This window comes from Sarcophilus harrisii, chromosome 2 (assembly GCF_902635505.1).
Source record: "Sarcophilus harrisii chromosome 2, mSarHar1.11, whole genome shotgun sequence".
Taxonomy (NCBI): Eukaryota; Metazoa; Chordata; class Mammalia; order Dasyuromorphia; family Dasyuridae; genus Sarcophilus; species Sarcophilus harrisii.
In genome coordinates this window covers 307,206,031-307,226,039 of record NC_045427.1, presented here as the reverse complement: position 1 = coordinate 307,226,039, position 20,009 = coordinate 307,206,031, and the positions used below count along the sequence as shown (strand labels likewise).

At 37.7% G+C, this 20,009-nt stretch overlaps 1 protein-coding gene across 1 annotated transcript; it reads left to right on the top strand.

The window, feature by feature from the left end:
* Window positions 1-3,719: 3,719 nt before the first annotated feature.
* Window positions 3,720-16,894, top strand: LOC100913369 (acyl-coenzyme A thioesterase 1). Its single transcript, XM_003756262.4, has 3 exons — window positions 3,720-4,688; window positions 14,269-14,471; window positions 15,839-16,894. Exons 1-3 carry the CDS (start codon window positions 4,055-4,057, stop codon window positions 16,442-16,444), a joined length of 1,443 nt encoding a protein of 480 aa, XP_003756310.3. The 5' UTR covers window positions 3,720-4,054; the 3' UTR covers window positions 16,445-16,894.
* The last annotated feature ends 3,115 nt before the right edge of the window (window positions 16,895-20,009 follow it).

Here is a 20,009-nt window from a genome sequence, read left to right as displayed (position 1 = left end):
CAAGCTCATGTTTGCTGGGTCTTAGCTCTGGAAAACAGGGTATCTCCTAATATCTTGTATTTAGTGTTGGAAGGGACCTTAGAAATCATCTAATTCAAATCTTTTATTTTGCTGATGAGGAAGCTGTCCCAAAGACAGGGAATGACTTCCTATGTTCATGAAAGTAAGTCTAACCATCAATTGCTGTTCATTTATTTATTTATTCTCAATAGTATTGAGATGTACATTTACATGGACAAAAAGATAGTTTTTAACATTCATTTTTGCAAGATTTTGAGTTCCAAAATTTTTCTCTCTCCTTCTCTTACCTCCCTCCTCTCCAAGACAGCAAGCAATCTAATATGTTTTACATTTTGCAATCATCAAATTCTATTTACACAAAAGGACTATCAAGATTGGGAAATAGTAAATAAACTCATCCATTCAAGCAGACATCTTGTTATTTAGATGAAAAGATATAAGAAAATACACAAGAATGATTGAACTCTTTGCTTTTTAGTGCCATCCTGAAGAATGAGTAAGCAATTTTATATGAGTTAAATTTATGCAATCATTTCAAATTTATTTCCATATTTGTCACTTTGCATAAGAAAAATCAGACCAAAAGAGGGAAAAATCATGAGGAAGAAAGAAAGAAACAAATAAACAAACAAAAAGATGAAGATAACCTTACTTCAATTCACATCCACTCTCTATGGTTCCTCTCTGGATTGACTGGCATTTTTCAACCCAAGTCTAATCGATAAATAGATTTTTCTTTTTAAAAAACATCCAGAAGAGGTCTCAGAAGAATCTGACCACTGAGGTCCCTCTGGGTCTTGAATTAAGTCTCTACCCAAAATGAAGAGAGCCTTAGGATATATATACAGTTAAAGGGTGTGATGTAGACTAGTGAAAAAAGGAAAAAATGGAGGAATAAGGAAGGAAGGAATATACATTTACTAAACATCTACCATGTGCCAGACACTGTACAAAATGCCTTTTTATTTTAAAAAATTGTATCTTATTTAATCCTCACAACAATCCTAAGAGGAAGGTGCTATTAGTCCCATTTTACTAGGGAAGGAAACAAGGTTAACTTGTTCTGAGTCATACAATTAGCTTGTGTCTGTGGCCAGATTTGAATGTGACCTGTCATCCTATCCTCTGAGCTAATAGTTTTCCTCCTAAGTAGGAGATCCAAATAATCAATGTCAGGAAAATCCTGAGAGTTTGTAATAAATAAATGTCGGATGATATAGAGAAGACTGAGAGAAGGTCACCGGATGCTCGGTTTGAAGTCCAGTTTTCAGGTGCTCCCTTCATTCTGTTTCCACTGCACCATTCATACATTCACTACTTTAGTGGGAGCAGGTCTTTTACTAGCTGTCCCTTCCTGTCCGGCCACCTGAGCATATGCAATTTGGCTGAAGGGGTCAGTGACAGTAAGTTAGAGAGATGAGATGCAGAGATAGGGAGAAGGTAAGAATTTTGTTGTTGCTATTTTTATTATTATTATTATTATAACTTTTTATTGACAGAACCCATGCCTGGGTAAATTTTTTACATTATCACTTGCACTCACTTCTGTTCCGACTTTTCCCCTCCCTTCCTTCACCCCCTTCCCCAGATGGCAAGCAGTCCTATACATGTTAAATATGTCAGAAGGTAAGAATTTTTGATAAAACTGCCAGCTGAGTCTAGTCAACATTCTCTGTGAAGTTAGAAATCAGTAGAGGTTAATGACCAGAGGTGGGGAGAGCAGGGAAAGCAGCCATCTTATTGATGAAGGTGACAGCATGTCTGGGATCCCAAGTTTCATGAACCTATACATACTTCTTTTTTTCTTCCTGTATATCAATGTGTTAGTTTTATTTTAAAAAATAGTGTTTTATTTTTTCCAATTACATGTAAAGATAGTTTCAACATTCACTTTTATTATTTTTATTTTCAATTTTTCAATTTTTATTGTTTTTATTATTATTTTATGATTTTTATTGTGCAGCATAAAAAAAGCAAGCAAACAACAAAATGTGAAAAATACTATGCCGTGATTTACATTCAGTCCCCACAGTCTTCTCTCTGGATTCAGATGGCTCTCTCTATCACAAATCTAAAGAAATTGGCTTAAATCACCTCATTCAACATTCACTTTATAAGATTTTGAGTTCCATAATTTTTTCCCTTCTTTCACATGCACAATCATATTAACTATATTTCTATATTAATCATGTTGTGAAAAAAAAAAGAATCAGAACAAAAGGGAAAAACCACAAGAAAGAAAGAATCAAAGAAAGTGAAAAATGTATGCTTTGATCTATATTCAATCTCTGTAGTTCTTTCTACGGATGTGATTGGCATTTTCCATCCCAATTCCATTGGAATTGGCTTGAATCACCTCATTGTTGAGAAGAGCCAAGTCCATCACAATTGATTATCACAGAATCTTTTTATTTTTAATTTTTATTTTCTCCAGTTACATGTAGAAACAACATTTTTGGTACATTCATTTTATTTTACATATGTCCTTATGAATCATGTTGGGAGAGAAAAATCAGAACAAAAAGGAAAAACCATGAAAGGAAAAAACAGAAGAAAAAGGAAAAAAAAAGTGAACCTAACGTATTGATATCTATAAGGTTGTATCTGTATTTAGATCTTTTAAAATTGCAAATGCTTATCTTTGGAATGAATTGATTTTGCTTCATTCACATAAATATTTATATATAGCTATGTGGCTAAATTTAGGTCCCCAGACATCTCTGTAAAAAGAGGAAAAGTGGGGAGGCTCTCTTCAATACTTATACCCTAATATGGGATGCTGCTACCTTTTCTTTAAGTGCTACAAATTCCATCTAGCAGGTGTGACTCTGCTACCCCATAAAGTCTTTGGAGATCATATGCCTTTGTATTGCCCAGATGCTGATAGAGGCTCAACTCAAAATCCAGAGGAACGAAAATGGTTATCACATCCTATCTCTAGTCTTTCTGAGACTTCTAGATGCAAAAAATTATGGCCATTAAAAAAAATCACAAAAGCTCTAATTTAAAAGGGTAATTGCTGTTAAAACATAGGAAATAATATGCCAGAAGCATCAAATCAATCCCCTTATTCAGTTATTTTCTAATGAACACCCCAAATAACCCAAACTCTCTTGGTGAAAATGTAGAGCACTGACTTGATTTAAAGGAGGTTCTTGTAAGATGATGTCATATTAACAGTTTTGATACTGTCTCCTTGATGTCATTAGGCCCAAGCAAAAGAATGCTCACATGTCCCTTAGTATCTTAAGAGGACCTGAGTTCAAATGTGACCTCAGACACGTAACACTTCCTAGCTGTGTGACCCTGGGCAAGTCACTTAACCCCAATTGCCTAAAAAAAAATGATTAAAAAAAAAAAAAAAGACTACAAAGTGTAGAACTTTTTCTCCTAACATCTACTATAATGCCCTAGCAGGGGTCCTCAAACTACGGCCCGCGGGCCAGATGCAGCAGCTGAGGACGATTATCCCCCTCACCCAGGGCTATGAAGTGTCTTTATTTAAAGTCCCACAAAGCAAAGTTTTTGTTTTTACTACAGTCCGGCCCTCCCACAGTCTGAGGGACAGGGAAGTGGCCCCCTATTTAAAAAGTTTAGGACCCCTGCGAGTTCTTTCCTTAAGCCCTTTACCTTCTACTGGATTGTGTTTTTTTGGTGTAGCGCTCACGGGATTGGTTAAGAAATGCGACTTTCTGGAACAAACCTGAGGCAGGCGTAGGAGGGGGCAGAGGGAGGGAGCATTTCCTCGCATTTCAGAAGAAGCTTGTCTCCTCTGCGATATCGGAGGCAGTTCCTGAGAATCTCAGCCTCTTTGTGGGACTCCCCGCCACCTCCCGCCCGGGGCCAGGGTCTGGATGACCTGGATGCTATTAGAGGCTCATGACATGACATGCTGTCATTACAGCTTGTGATTTCCTTGGCCTGTTAGTGAAGTTCGTTTTGTTCCGGGACCGGGGTTCGGGCTTATTCGGTGGTTCTGCTAACACCTAGAAAACTTTATTTAAATCAGATCGGCACTTTCTTTGATCGCGTCATGTCCTTCCTGAGAAGCCCACGGCTTGGAAAACGCCTGGCGGAGCTGGCACAATTCCCCGGGACGCCCACTTCTTGCCACCGAGTCCCGCGAGATAGACCGCGCTTACTTAGTCGCAAAGCGCCTCCAACTTTCTCCGCCAGCTTCCTGCTCTCCTCCCTACGGGCCGCCTCCTCCATGGCCGTGACGGTGACCCTGAGCCCGGGGCCCCGCTGCCTGTGGGACGAGCCGGTGGAGATCGCGGTGCACGGTCTGGGCCCGGCCCAGCCGGTCACCCTGCGCGCCGGCCTCCGCGATGAGAAGGGCGAGCTCTTCCAGGCCTCGGCGCGCTACCGGGCGGACGCCGGCGGGCAGCTGCACCTGGCGCGGGCGCCCGCCCTGGGGGGCAGCTACAGCGGCGTCGAGCCCATGGGGCTCTTCTGGAGCCTGCAGCCCGAGAAGCCCTACTGGCGCCTGGTGAAGCGGGACGTGCAGACCCCTTTCTGCGTGGACCTGGAGGTGTACGAGGGTCACGACCCCCAGCCCACCAAGCTGCTGGCGCGGGCGGTCCACGAGCGGGGCTTCCTGGGGCCGGGGGTGAGGAGGATCCCGGTGCGAGAGGGCAGCGTGCGGGCCACCCTCTTCCTGCCGCCCGGTCAGTAACCCTCTAACTCCCCCGCTCCCGTGCTTTTTTCCCTCTGACCCTCGTCTGATCCCGACCATCCCTCTTTCTTTGCACTTCCCCCAGCGGGATGTTCTATCCAGCGTCCTGAAGTCCCGCGGTCTAAGACAACGTCGGAGGCGCGGACTTTTCCTGAGTTTTTTGGCGGGAGGGGAAACACTAGGAAGTTGGCTTAGACTAAATCAGTGTAAGGTCCTTTCCAATTTCTGATCTATAACCGGGAGCTCGAAGGCTCCAGCCCAGGACTCCACCGCTACACCCCTCCCTATTCCCGTTCCAGTTCTCCTGACCTTGATTCAGCAAATATCTGACACTGTCCGTTACCTTTATTTAATCAAGCTGCACCCTACAACATCAGATGCCGATTCTACACGCCCATTTTTTCTCTGAATACCAGACTAAATAAGCTCCTGACCAAGCTTCCCTTTCAGCGAGGAGTTTCTGAGCCACTGAAATTGTCAAAGACCATCAGTTACACAGATATTGTGCTTGGAGTTAGTGGAGGGAGTCCCCTCTCTGCCCCAGAGACAAGACCGTAGGGACTTGAAATATTAAAGTGAGACGGTGCAAGGTTATGTGATGATCAGCTGTATTGGACTTGGCTCTTTTCAACAGTGCAGTGATTCAAGGCAATTCCAAAAGATTTGGGATGGGAAATGCCATCTGCACCAAGAGAGAATTATGGAGACTGAATATAGTATTTTCCCTTTTTGTTAGTTTATTTTTTTTATTTCTTATGCTTTTTCTTTTTGGTCTGATTTTTCTTACATAACATAAGTATGGAAATATGTTCAAAAGAAAAGAAAGAAATATTAAAGAAAGTTTAGCCAAAAAAAGGGGGGGAGAGAGTAATGGTCAAAAGGAATTGGGGAATAAATAGGCAAATAAGCAATTAAACTCTCTCTGTAGATGATAACATAACAAGTATGGAAATATGTTCAAAAGAAAAGAAAGAAATATTAAAGAAAGTTTAGCCAAAAAAAGGGGAGGAGAGTAATGGTGAAAAGGAATTGGGGAATAAACAGGCAAATAAGCAGTTAAACTCTCTCTGTAGATGATAACATAACAAGTATGGAAATATGTTCAAAAGAAAAGAAAGAAATATTAAAGTAAGTTTAGCCCAAAAAAAGGGGGAGAAAGTAATGGTGAAAAGGAATTGGGGAATAAACAGTCAAATAAACAGTTAAACTCTCTCTGTAGATGTTATGATTATATTTTTTGAAAATCTAAGAAACTGGAGAAGAAATTCAGGTAAAAAATTACTTTAGCAGAAAAGAGACAAATTGAAGGAATTTTTATATCATTAACTCAGAGGTGGAAAAACTGATGTAAAAATGTTGGGGTGACTAAACATAGACATTTAAGTTACTGACACAAATAAGACTATAAAATTGGAGCTATGGAATTATCTTGGTGAGAACAAAGGAAGAAGTAAATAATTGAGGCTAAGCCAAGATAATAATATAGTAGCCGTATGGATCCTTTCTAAATAAAATATAGATTTATAGTATAGCAAGTGGATAAGAAGACTCTTCCTTAAACTCAGAGGAGTTATTAATGCTAGAATAAGGGAAATAAAAAGATAAAAGTGAACTATACTCTGCTCTCAAGAAACTTGCACAAGAGGGAAACAACACATAAACATAGAGGTAATTAGAAAATATATAAAAAACAAATTACTGTTGTTATTTTGGCTCTTCATGATCCCATTTAGTGTTTTCTTGGCACAGATACTAGAGTAGTTTGCCTTTTCCTTCTCCAATATATTTTACACATAAAGAAAATGAGGCAAACAAGTTTAAGTGATTTGCCTAGAGTCACAGAGTTAATAAGTGAGGTCACATTCGAACTCTAGGCCAAACACTTATTTACCTTGCCACCTAGCAGCCTATAAAAATCAAATCTAAGGTAAATATAATTTCAGGACAGATTAGGGAAACACCAGTAGCTACTGGGAATCGGAAAAGGCCTTATGTAGAAGTTGGTATTTAGAGTGAGCTTTGAAGAAATTTATATACTTAGTGAATGGAAAGGAGGGAATACATTCCAGACATGATGGAACAGCAAAGATGACAGGTGGATCTCTTGCTTGAGGGATCTTAGGTAGACCAACTTGAGTGGACGGGAGAGTACATAACGTTGAGTCATGTGTAGTAAGCCTAAGAAGGTGGGCTGGGGCCAGGTGGTGAAGAGTTATTGATCTTAGAAGAAATGAAGAGTCACTGGAACTTCTTCGGAAGGGAAGTGAATTCCATGGTCACACTTGAGTTTCAGGAATATCTTTCTGATAGCTGTGAGGGGAGATTCTGGAGGCAGGAAAACTACTGTAATAGTCTAAGTAATATGCAATACTTATCTAAGTAAATGTATCATATATAGAATATAAGTTCTATAACAGAGAGGGACTATTTTTGGCTTGTATTTCTAATCCTAGAATCTAATACAGTGCTTCATATATAGTAAAGGCAGCTGGTGATGCAGTAGAATACAGTGCTAGTCCTAAAGTCAAGTAGAGTTGAAATCCAGCCTCAGAAAGCTACTAGTTATATGACTCTGCACAAGTCATTTTACCTTTGTTTGCCTCAATTTGTTCATCTGTAAAAGGAAGATAATAGTATCTATCCCTTTGGAGTTGTTGAAGACCAAATAATAAAGAAGTTTAAATCATTAGGAATTAAATTAAATAGTTGTAAAGTAAGGTTAAAGTAAGTTTGTAAGTGCTAATTTTAAGGCAGTTAGCACAATGCCTGGATATAGTAGGTGCTATAAAAAATAATTATTATCTTCCCTTTCCCTTCCTTTACACTTATTGCTTTAATAAGTGCTTATTATATGGGATTAGAAGTGACTTCTCTTCTGTACAGGAGGATTCAAGCCAAAGAAGTCAGCAGTTCTGCTTGTAGAACCTCTAGTGTCTAGGAAGGATATTCTCTGGTTATCTTTGGATCCAGTCCTCTTATTTTATGATGAAGGAACTGAGATCCAGAGATGAATTGAGTTGTATATCCAAAACTTGCACCCAGGTATTCTCATAAATTGGAGCTTTATCCTAGTTGACCTTGCATTGTGATATATTCAACCACTTTCCTAAGAAGAGCATAATAACCTCATTTATTTTTTTATTTGATTATTGAGAGTACTGCAGTGCCTTGGAGTGCTGGTTATGACCACAAATTATTAGCATAGTCCCATCACTGGAGAAGGTCTGGGATATTGGGTCGAATTTGTGCTTCCTTAAAAGGAACACAGTGAGGTACCATAAAGGGCGTGTGAGTAAATGACCATTATACTCTTTTGGTTACTGCCTACATACTTCTACGGAGTCCTATAATGTTGCCTCATCATGACCAATGTTATAGGGATTGCAGATATTGTCTTCTTGAGTTGCCTTATTTTCCAGGCATACTGGACCTGGAATATGCAAGAGGCCCTGAATAAGTCAAGGATGAAGATCCCTTTGAGCTGACATAATTTGCTTCTTCCATTTTTGGTTAACATAAATAATCACTGAACATTACAAAATCTCTTAGAAAACATCTATAAACACTCAAAGGAGTTTGCTTGTCTTTCCATACAGGAAAGATAAAATTGGATGAAGAATGACAATTGGTCAGATGTCAACATACATTTGGATGGATATCCTATAGAGCTTGTATTTGTGCATTTGTATATATTGTGTATTAATGTATTGTATGATTTATTATTATATGTCATAATATATATTTATATTTGTGCAAATATAGAGACATCTCCACTCCAAATGTTTATGTGGACTATTAATGTTTCAAGCTCCTGTTGGTCTGATCAGCCAAGCTAGACACACTGTACTTTGATCTTAACATAGTAGGTATTATTTTAGTCTTTGAGAGTGAAGGAAACCAACCACTATACAGATAATACAGATGGGCAATGGTCCCAGAACTGAATAGGAGAAGAAGAGTGGAATGATTTTTCTTCCAAGAATTTGCAGAGTTCTTTTACTGATCCAAAGCTTCCCACAAAAGCAAAGGCCCATCTTTTCAATAGTAATGTTTCCCCAGAGTTTCTACATTACAGTGAGATATGAAATGTCACTACCTTTGAAGACTTAAACATGTGTATCACATGGGGGGCAATTGAGAGGCTCAACATACAAACAGTGAGGAACTCTAAAGAAGCATAGGAGTAAATGATGCCATTAAGGAGTTGCATAATAGGAAGAGAAGACAGGAAAGATTGAGGAATCACAGATGGATGGCAAGTGCTCCAGAAGTACTTTCAATAATAGCAAGAATTTTTTTTGTCAGTAAATTTATTTATTTTTAATACATATTGCTTTATGAATCATATTGGGAGAGAAAAATCAGAGCAAAAGGGAAAAACCATGGGAGAGGAGGAAAAAACCAGAAAAAAAGAAGTGAATGTAGCATGTGTTGATTTACATTAGTTTCCTTAGTTCTTTTTCTGGATGCAGATGGCATTTTCTGTTTTTATTTTTTTTCTCAGTAAATTTATTTATTTTTAATATACATTGTTTATGAATCATGTTGGGAGAGGAAAATTGGAGCAAAAGGGAAAAACTATGGGAGAGGAAAAAAAAAAGAGAAAAAAAGAAGTGAATGTAGCATGTGTTGATTTACATTAGTTTCCTTAGTTCTTTTTCTGGATGCAGATGGCATTTTCTGCTTTTTTTTTTCTCAGTAAATTTATTTATTTTTAATATACATTGTTTATGAATCATGTTGGGAGAGGAAAATTGGAGCAAAAGGGAAAAACTATGGGAGAAGAAAAAAAAACAGAAAAAAAGTGAACATAGCATGTGCTGATTTATATTCAGTTTTCTTAGATCTTTTTCTGGGGCAGATAGCATTTTCTGTCCAAAGATTATTGGGATTGCTTTGGATCACTGAACCACCAAGAAGAACCAAGTCTCTAATACTTGATCATCACACATTCTTGCTGTTATTGTGTACAATATATTTCTGGTTCTTCTTGTTTTGCTCAGTATCAGTTCATGTAAATCTTTACAGGCCTCCCTAAAATCAGCTTGTCATTTCTTATAGAACAATAATATTCCTTTATTTTCATATATTACAACTTGTTCAGCCATTCCTCAATTGATGGACTATTCCTCAATTGATGGACATTGACTCATTTTCCAACTCTTGCTACCATAAAAAGAAATAGCAAGAATTTATGTAGCATGGGCAGCCAGGTCGCACAGTGGATAGGGCACCAGCCCTGAAGTCAGGAGGACCTGAGTTCAAATCTGGTCCCAGACACTTAACATTTCCTAGCTGTGTGACCCTGGGCAAGTCAACCCCAATTGCCTCAGCAAAAAAAAAAAATAAAAAAGTATATGTAGCAAATGCTATGTACTAAGTGTACATAAATATATACTATATTGAGTGCTTTACAAATGTTATCTCATTTGATTCTCACAATAACTCTCTGAGGTAGGTACTATTATTATTCCCATCCTACAGTAAAGGAAACTTACCAAAATGATGTATCTCGGGAGTATCTGAGACAGGATTTGAACTGAGGTTTTCCTGACTTCACACCCAATGCTGTACCACCTAATTGTTTCTGTGGTGGAATGTTGGGAGGAAAAGAGGAAGGTCTCCATGGTGTTAGACCCCTCGTGCTGAATTTTTGGAAAGCCATGGACAGGAATCACATAGAACAAACAGGCGTGAATTGAGGAGACCATTCGATGCCCCCGTCATGGAAGCCCAAAGGAAAGACATCCAACTCTGGGATAGAGAACACTTCAATAGAGAGAAAGACCACCAAACTCCCTGATCAAGGAAACCCAAAGGAATATAGAGACAACAAGACTCCTGATGATGGAACTCCAGGGACAAAAGATTACCTGTCATCTTAATCAGGGAGGACTTCCCTCACATCCAGAGACCTAATCAAGGAATCCTCAAGGAGGACAGGAAAGTCCCCAGTGCTCAGCTGACCATAGAGTTCTGAACAGGGAGACTGAAGCATAAACACACTCAGCAAAGGAAAGCCAGTAGAAGGAATAATTGAGATTGAATTCAGAAATAAAACAGCCTGATTACTCCACTTGAGTGTGGGAAGGGGCAGAGTCTGGCTTTTTCATTAAGTTCTAATTCAGAAAATAAGGCTGGAAAAATGATTCAAGAACCAGCTTTTAGTTTTATTTATCATTTCTGTGAGAGGGTTTTCTTTTGTTTGTTTGTTTCCAACTTTTTTATTTTCCCTCTCATTTTTAGTGCCTCTTTTTTTTATGCTTTTTTCTCCATTTATCTGTTTGTTGGATTTCTAATTTTTCAAAATGCATATTCACAAATCCTCCTTTTTTCTATTTTTGATATATGGATATGATTTCTCCCTTTACCCCAAAGATTACTTTAGCTGCATCCCAGAAATTTTGGTATGTTGTTCATTATTATCATTTTATTTAATGTAGTTATTGTTTCTATGACTTGTTTTTTGACCCACTCATTATTTAGGATTTCATTTTTTTACCAATATTTTGGTCTGCATTTTTTGTTAGGAATGCCTAAAATAATTAGTTTTTATTGCATTATGCCCTAAAAATTGTTTATTAAATAACTGTGCTCTAGATAATTTTTGTAAAAGTTCCATGTAGTGCTGAGATGGAAAAAAAGGAGTAAAGCAAAAAAAAAATACATATTTTGAACAAGAAACTTTAAAATGAGAAGTCTTAAGAGTATCAAAACCCAGATTTAGAGGTCTGTCATGAAAGAAAAATACTACAAGTATTCAGAAACAATTCAAGTCCCAAGGAATCACAGTGAGTATCACACAAGACTTTTAAGCTTCTACTGTCAATGCGAGAAGACTTTGAAATACAAAAGATAAAATATATAAACTTACAACCAAAAGTAACTCTCCCAAACAAAGTATAATGCAACAAGGGTAGAACTTTAATTGAATAAAGGATTTCCAGGCATTTCTGATGAAACTGGCAAAAGCTGAGTAAGAACTTTGAAATAGAAAAGAAGACTCATAGAAAATCTGGAAAGGAATTTATTTTAATAATTGGCAGGAGCTATAGTATGATATAGTGCTAACATGCTTATGGGAGAGAAGAAACAAGTTTCTTTTCAAAACTTTAATGTAGTCAAAGTGTTTTGAAGGAATTACATTAGAAAAACAGGTCCTGGAGATGAATTGATTCCATTCTAAGGATTGTAAAAGGAGAAAGAGAAGAGAATAAAAGGAATATACTAGTGTGTTTAGGAAGAATAAGAAGTGGCAAAATTTGCTATTCCTTACAATTGAGGAACCTGAGGAATATACAGATATAGAGGAAGGGATTACAGCATTTTTGTTACTGGGGAAAGAGGGAAAACAGTTAAAAAGAATTAGAAATCTTGATGAACCTATCATATCCCCACCTTGATACACGTTACCAATCTGAGTGATTTGGGTTTTTAAGGTATTGCCATGTAGTTCTATTTAAAAGACAATGATCTTTTTAAAAACCTATCTTTTTAGAGTTATATTTTAATAATCAAAAATGAAAACGATACAGAACAAAAAAGTAAATTAGCCCAGCTTTTTGAAAAACAAATGAAGAAGAATTGATCCTGGAGCATTTTCTTTTGGATTCTATTTATAAGAAATTGATTTTGCCCATTAACTGCTTTTGTCCTCTGATTAAATTATGGTTCTTTGTCTCTGAACTTAGTTCAGAGTTCAGCTGTGTAAAAAACAAAATGCTTTATCAAGAACTCCACTTTATTTGCTGATGAATGCAGGAAAAAAATTTATTTTAACTTCTTGTAAAAGTAGGTGTCCAAGCTCAGAGGCACACTTAAAATCAATAAGACAAGCCTTTTTATATCTTATCCCCAAAATGCAAGTCCTTCCTTTGATTCCCCATTGACTGGAGGCAACAGAGGTTACAGTCTATCCAGAATGCCTAATTCTGGATTTTTGTGTGAGTCCCCACACCTGATTACATCTCATGATGTATTTCCTATTCTAATTTATGGCTTCCCTCTATAAATTTTGTAGCCTTTAGATTTCATTTCTTAAATTTCAGTTTTATTTCTCTGACTTAGGTTTCATAACTGTGAAAAAAAATGTTTATCCAGTTCTCACAAACTGGACCATCATGGATTACATTTAAAAAATGCAGCTTTCCTGATTGAGGAATTTTGCTAACCTTGGGGAATATGTGAGAAAATAAGGGAGTTTGGGTGTGATATTGTTACTCCACCAAATTATCCTTCAAGGATGTCTGGTTTATTGTCCAAAAGTCTGGTTCACTATCTCACACCTAGACTCCAATAAAAAATACTTCTTAGACTCGTGAGGGAAGAAGGGGGGGTTATTGCTAGTTCCCATTATCAAATTTTTAACCAATCATGTTGTTCCCCATGTCTCAGCTCTTTAACCAGTCATGATGCCCTTAATTCCATGTCATCCACTGTGTTCTGTTCTTTGTTCTATACTCCCCTAAACCTCTTTCCTGTAGAGCTGGACCGCCGGGGCCTGCTGCCATGGGGGAAAGGTCCTTCCAACCTTAGCCACTGCCCCTTCATCCCAGGCCATTGCCAGTCATCTTTACTCTTGTCTTGTCATTGGACTTCAATGACTCTGGAGGAGAGGATGAGGTTGATAACTTTGCACAGCTTAAATCCACACTTCGCATCAGCATTTTGACTGATGTCATTGGTTGTCTTTTAGAAAGAAGGACAAATAACTCCCCTAAGGTTATACAGGGTGAATTGTCCTTTTGCTCAGGGTCTTTGGCATGAATGGTAGCAAATCCATTTGTGAACAGGTAGCACACCTCTGTTAATAAATATTATCTTGCACAGAGATATGCCTCAATTTACTCCTTTGCTTAATTTCAGTGGAGACAAGACAATTACTATTTATATGACCCTGGGCAAGTTATTTAATCTCTGTTGCCTCAGTTTCCTCAACTGTAAAATGGGGATGATAATAATAGCACCTACCTCACAAATGAAAGAATAATTGTAAAGTGCTTAGAACATTGCCTGGTCCATAATAAATACTATATATTATATAATATTACATATTTTCTTCTTCTTTTTTTCTTATTTTTGCTGAGGCAATTGGGGTTAAGTGACTTGCCCAAGGTCATACAGCTAGGAAGGGTTAAATGTCTGAGATTTGAACTCAGGGCTGGTTCTCTAACCACTGTGCCACCTGCTGCTTCCTATATGCTATATAGTATATATATTTTATGTAATATATTACTAGATACTATACTATATATAAATATATACTATATATGTATATACTATACTATATATTACCATATGTATATTATATATACTAAATAAATATATATACTATACTGTATAAACTATAGCATATAAATGCTATATAAACATTAGCTAGTTATTATTATTAGTTATTATTTTCCAGTTATTTTAGGTTTTTTTTTAATCCCATTGTGCAGATGTATTACACATCAACAAGGAGTCTTATGGTGTCTCAGAATATGTCATCTAAGAGCAAATAGCCTGCCCATCCTTAGAATTCAGAGGGAGCACTTCAAAGGGAATGCTTTATGACTTTAACTTTCCTATAGGCTCAGGGCCCTTCCCTGGGATCATCGACATCTCTGGAACAGGAGGAGGCCTGTTTGAATACAGAGCAAGCCTGTTGGCTGGACATGGTTTTGCTGTTATGGCCCTGGCATACTATGGCTTTGAGGACCTTCCCAAAAACATGAAGGAATTTCATCTGGAATATTTTGAAGAGGCTGTCCAGTACCTGAAAAACCACTCCCAGGTTGTCTTCTTATTTTATGATTTCTCTCTTTTATTTTCTTTGATTCTAGGGGTTGATGGCTTTCCCTGATTCCCCTTCATTTTTAGAAATTATACCAGAAATGAAAACTCCTATTATAAATGTTTACCTGAAAGGGGTCTGGTTTGCCATTTCCTTCTCCAGCTCATTTTACAGATGAGGAAACTGAGACAAACAGGGTTAAGTGACTTGTTCAGGGTCATACATCTAGTGAGTGTCTGAGACCAGCCAATTCCAGGCCCAGCTCTTTATCAGTTTTGACACTTAAATGCCTGTTTGGCTTTGAAAATTTCCCTTATTTCCAAAGAGTATTTTAATTCTGACCAGTAACTCTCCTGTTTGGAAAGAGAAAATTGAGATAAATGTAAATCACCTCTGATAATGATTATCTGTGTCACCTCAGGAAGTCACACATTTTTAATTTCTCTGGGCTATAGTTTCCTCAGTTATAAAATGAGTGAGTTAGAGCATGATCCAAGGAAGAATGTTGATGAGGACTTGACTTGATGTATGCACAATGTCTCCCTGTTCCAAATTATTTCATTCATCAGATGTTAGTCTCACCAGTAGAATCATTAATAAGTTGGAAAAGAGACATTTTCTCCAAAAGGCCTTAATTAAAATGCATGATCTCTCCCTTAGATATGTGAATTGCCTCACCAGAAGGAAGGGAGGAAGGGAGGAAGGAGTGAAGGAAAAATTTATTAAGTACCTACTATATCTTTTTAAAAATTTTTTTAATAGCTTTTTATTTACAAGTTATATGCATGGGTAATTTTACAGCATTGACAATTGCCTACATATTAAATATGTTCAAGTATAAATTAAACACAAAATAAGTATACATGTCCAAACCGTTATTTTGCTGTACAAAAAGAATCAGACTCTGAAATATTAGTACCTACTATATCTTGAGTACTCTGCTAAATGTTTCATGATGTTGTCTGACTTGATCCTCACAAAAACTCTCTGCAGTAAATGCTTTTATTGTCTCTCATTTACAACTGAGAAAACTGGTTGTGTTAAGAGTCCCAGAAGGGTCAGGTCTTCCTGACTCTAGGAGCAGTGCTCTACCTGTTGTACTATCTAACTTTCTTGAATTTCAAGTGACTCTGATCGTGGGCAAGTATTTGGTCCTCAGTTTCCTATCTGAAAAATGGATCTCATAATATTTCTAATGTAAGGTCATAATGAAAATGCTGTATCCATCGAGCTTTACATATCATGTTTACGTGAGCAAGAGCTAGTACAAAAATCAGTGAGGCTCAAAAATATCTTTTAGGGCAAAAGTAAAGCTATTATTTTGTTTGTTAGTCATAACGTTATTCTCATCTTTCTCTGACTCTCAGGTAAAGGGTCCAGGAGTTGGGCTGCTGGGATTTTCCAAAGGAGGTGATCTGTGCATCTCCATGGCCTCCCACCTGAAGGACATCACAGCTACTGCCACCATCAATGGCTCTGTGGCAAATGTAGGGGCTGCGCTGCATTATAAGGGCATGACCATGCCCCCGCTGGGGAGTAACCTGAAACGTATCAAGATGACTGACCAGGGGTTTGTAGACATCATCGATGTTCTCAACAACCCTTTGGAGGAGCCCAACCGAAAAAGCTTAATTCCAGTTGAGAGAGCCGAGAGCTGCTTCTTGTTTCTAGTTGGTCTGGATGACCACAACTGGAAAAGTGAATTCTTTGCTAACGAGGCTGCCAAATTGTTACAAGCCCATGGGAAGAAAAAGCCCAAGATTATCTGTTACCCTGCCACAGGACACTATATTGAGCCCCCCTATTTCCCTGTGTGCCTGGTTTCCTTTCACAATTTGGTAGGAAAACTTGTGGTCTGGGGAGGAGAAGTCAAGGCCCACTCCATGGCCCAAGTTGATGCTTGGAAACAAATCCAAGCCTTCTTTCACAAACATTTAGAAAATGATCAGATAACGAACTCTCCCAGATTGTAACTTACCATTTAAAATTTATAATGGTGTAGACTAAAGGCATGTTAAAATGATACCAACTAGAGGGATTGTTTTTAGAATAACTGGAATAGGATTTTTTTTCTCACCATTAAGATAAAGTTGAAAGTAATCATAATTTTAAAACTTCTCAGATTTGGTTGGGTTTATTGACTTTTTTTTGAGTAAAAGAATTGAGTATCATTTTTTGAAACATAAAAATGATGACAGCATACTTAACTTATATAGGGTATAAATTTTATAAACCCATAGAATTGGTAGGTACCTCCTAGGGTCTATACAAGTTTATACATTTCCTAGAAATATTCTCTCTGTGCCATAAGAAAGTTATCAGAGGCTAAATGAAATGAGCAGAATCGGGGATCATTGTACATGGTAACAACAAGACTATATGATGATCAGTTCTGATGGTCGTGGCTCTCTTCAACAATGAGATGATACAAACCAGTTCCAATGATCTTGTGATGAAGAGAGCCATCTACACCCAGAGAGAAGCCTGTGGGAACTGAGTGTGGTCACAAGATAGCATTTTCACTCTTTCTGTTGTTTGCTCGCATTTTGTTTTCTTTCTCATTTTTTCCTGGTTGATTTGATTTTTCTTGTGCAGCAAGATAATTGTATAAATATGTATGCATATATTGGATTTAACATGTTTCTACCATATTTAACATATATTGTATTATTTACCATTTAGGGGAGGAAGGGGGAAAAGAGGGGAATTGGAACACAAGGTTTTACAAGAGTTAATGTTGAAAAATTATCCATGCATATGTTTTGAAAATAAAAAGCTTTAATTAAAAAATAAAGTTGGCAGAGTTTAAAAATAAATAAAACATGACTAATACAGAAATGTTTCATATGGCTACACATGTATAACTTATATTGAATTGCTTGCATTCTCAAAGAGGGGGGTTAGGGAAGGAGAAAGGGATAGAATTTGGAACTCAAAGTTTTAAAAATGAATGCTAAAATGGTTTTTACATGTAATTGGGGAAAAATAAAATATTAAATAAACTTATAAAAATAAACAAGATACTACATATAGGATGGAGTCCCAAAATTGATATCAATTAAACAGAACAGGACTCTGACTTGTGGATGACCAGATCCAAACAGAACAGGCTAGAAACAGGAGAGTGAGGAATCAAATGAATGTTTAATTTCAAAGTGGGGTACCGACTCGAAAGCAAGGAGGCAGATTAGACACATGTTCCAAGCCCTACCCACAATGGGAAGACCCGAGGCAGTGTGGGGAGATCTCAGTACTTTTACCACTCTATACAGTAAGTTGTAGCCTTGAAAATGAGTGGCATTTCATAGCAGGGCTTCACACTAGAAAATGAGTACTTTTTCTAGCTTGTCCAAGTTCAAGAGAACAAAGCAATACAATAATTGGGTGATTTTGCCAGACGGCAAGATCATTGTCCAGAGAATGAATGCAAAGGATTGTTCAGGGCACAGCTTGCTTGCTGGGTCTTAGCTCTAGAACAGTTTCTCCTAATACCTTAACAGTATACTGCTCAAAGCAGAAGTCTTCTCTTGTTTATGAGGTAGTCCACGTGTGGCATCTGACTCCAGGAGCGAAGATACCCAAGTATATTTGGTGCCAGATGACCATGAGAAGGTTTGGACACTCCCTTAGGCTGGACAAGGGTATCACCAATGGCAGGGAAGCTGTGCTTATCTGCATTAAGGATGTATCTTCACCAAATATTCTTTTCCTACTTTTTGTTTCATTCCCAAACTTGAAGTACAACAGCCTGGATCAAGCCTGATCTGTTACATGCACTCACATATATGTGACTGTGGGAAAATGGATTTTTTCCCAGCCCTGCTGTACTTATGAGCCAAAAAAGATGGAATTTCAGTGTGGGAGAGGGATGCCTCATCATCTCCTTTCTCTACTTGTTCACACTCTGTCCCCTGCCTTTAAATCTCTCTGTTCCTTTCCCCACTAAATGAGGTCAACAGCATTAAGTGACTCGTCCAGGTCAGCTAGCCAGTAAGTGTCTTGAGGCCAGATTTGAACTCAGGAAGACATCTTCCTGAACTACCATGCCTATAGCAACTCCCATTTCCTGAGAATTTTTGTCTTGTGAGTCAGAGACATGTCTTGGCTATGGTTGAAGGAGTTTCAGAAGGGGAGGTCCAAATGATATAGTCACAATTCTGATCAGGTCATCAATAGCCAATTAGAAGAAGAAATATCTATGTTGCTTGAGATTTTGCTCTGCCATCTTCTAATTATTATTATTTAAAAATGTATTTGTTTTTAATATACATTGGTTTATGAATCATGTTGGGAGAGAAAAATCAGAGCAAAAGAGGAAAACCCATGGGAAAGAAAAAAACAAACAAACAAAAAAAGAAGTGAACATAGCATGTATTGATTAATATTCAAGCTCCATAGTTCTTTTTCTGGATACAGATGGCATTTTCTGTCAAAGTCTATTGGGATTGCTTTGCATCACTGAGAAGAACCAAGTTTTTCATAGTTAATGATTACATGTCGGGTCCACCCAGTAGATCCAAGTCCTGGCTCAATGTTGTACAGGTTAGATGGGATGCAAGTAAGCAATCTGTTTATTCATTGGAGGGACAAAATTTTTACAAAGCAAATCCACAATGGTGTATAAAGAACTGTGGAAGTTATGCTTCTTGTTCCTTCTGGCTGAACACTACTTTTAGCCAATTTCTTGTTTTTCTCAGTCATGAGGTCTGCACATACACCAAAGTCTTAGGTTCATAGAGACCCGTTTTTAGATGATGAGTGAGTTACTCCAAAGTTCTAGTTCAGGATTAGAGTTCGCACACCGCCTCCACCCTCTACTCCTTCCCCTTTCTTTTGTTGTAAATGCAGCCAATGCATCTGAGTTTTAATTTCCTTACTTTTATTAATCAAATATTTGATCACTATTGGGCCAAAGCAAAGTATAACATATATTTAACATGCCAGTGGAACAAGGGACATAATCGAGTGTGTAAGGAAGTAAATGGATTCTTATGAAATCAGTCCCATAATTGAACTGCAGTCTTATTAGACTGCAGATCTTTTTTAGTAGATTGATCAATATCCTGAACTATCTTTTCTAAATCTTCAATATCTAATGCTATAATACTGTTTTTCCATACCCCATTCAGGTGGTTCCTAATTCATTTCCAATCATATTTTGTGTCATTATATAGGATTGGTGTTACACATACAGAAGTAAATCTATGATCACATTTCATTTGCAATCTGGTTCTTATTATATCAACTTCATCACCTATATCTAGGACTGTTTCTCATAATTCATTAAGCAAATGATAAAATTAATCATTAATATGATTTTGTATAATGGGCTGAAGCTCAAGTTGATGCACTGAGGTCCCAAGCACATGAGGCTAAATAGTAATTGAACCATACTCTATTAATATATATGCTTGGAGAAAGAATGGCCCCTGCCCACTCTTTGTGCAAGTCCTGATGTGTTGTATAGGAAATGACGATTTTGGTGGGTGGAGGCAGAGGGGCAGGAAGAGAGGCAGAGAGAGACTGCTGGTTGGCTTC

Coding starts and splice junctions, on each gene's coding strand:
- LOC100913369 (XM_003756262.4), top strand. CDS start 4,055: ATGTCCTTCCTGAGAAGCCCACGGCTTGGAAAACGCCTGGCGGAGCTG. Junction 4,689..14,268: donor CACCCTCTTCCTGCCGCCCG/GTCAGTAACCCT, acceptor ACTTTCCTATAG/GCTCAGGGCCCTTCCCTGGG. Junction 14,472..15,838: donor ACCTGAAAAACCACTCCCAG/GTTGTCTTCTTA, acceptor TCTGACTCTCAG/GTAAAGGGTCCAGGAGTTGG.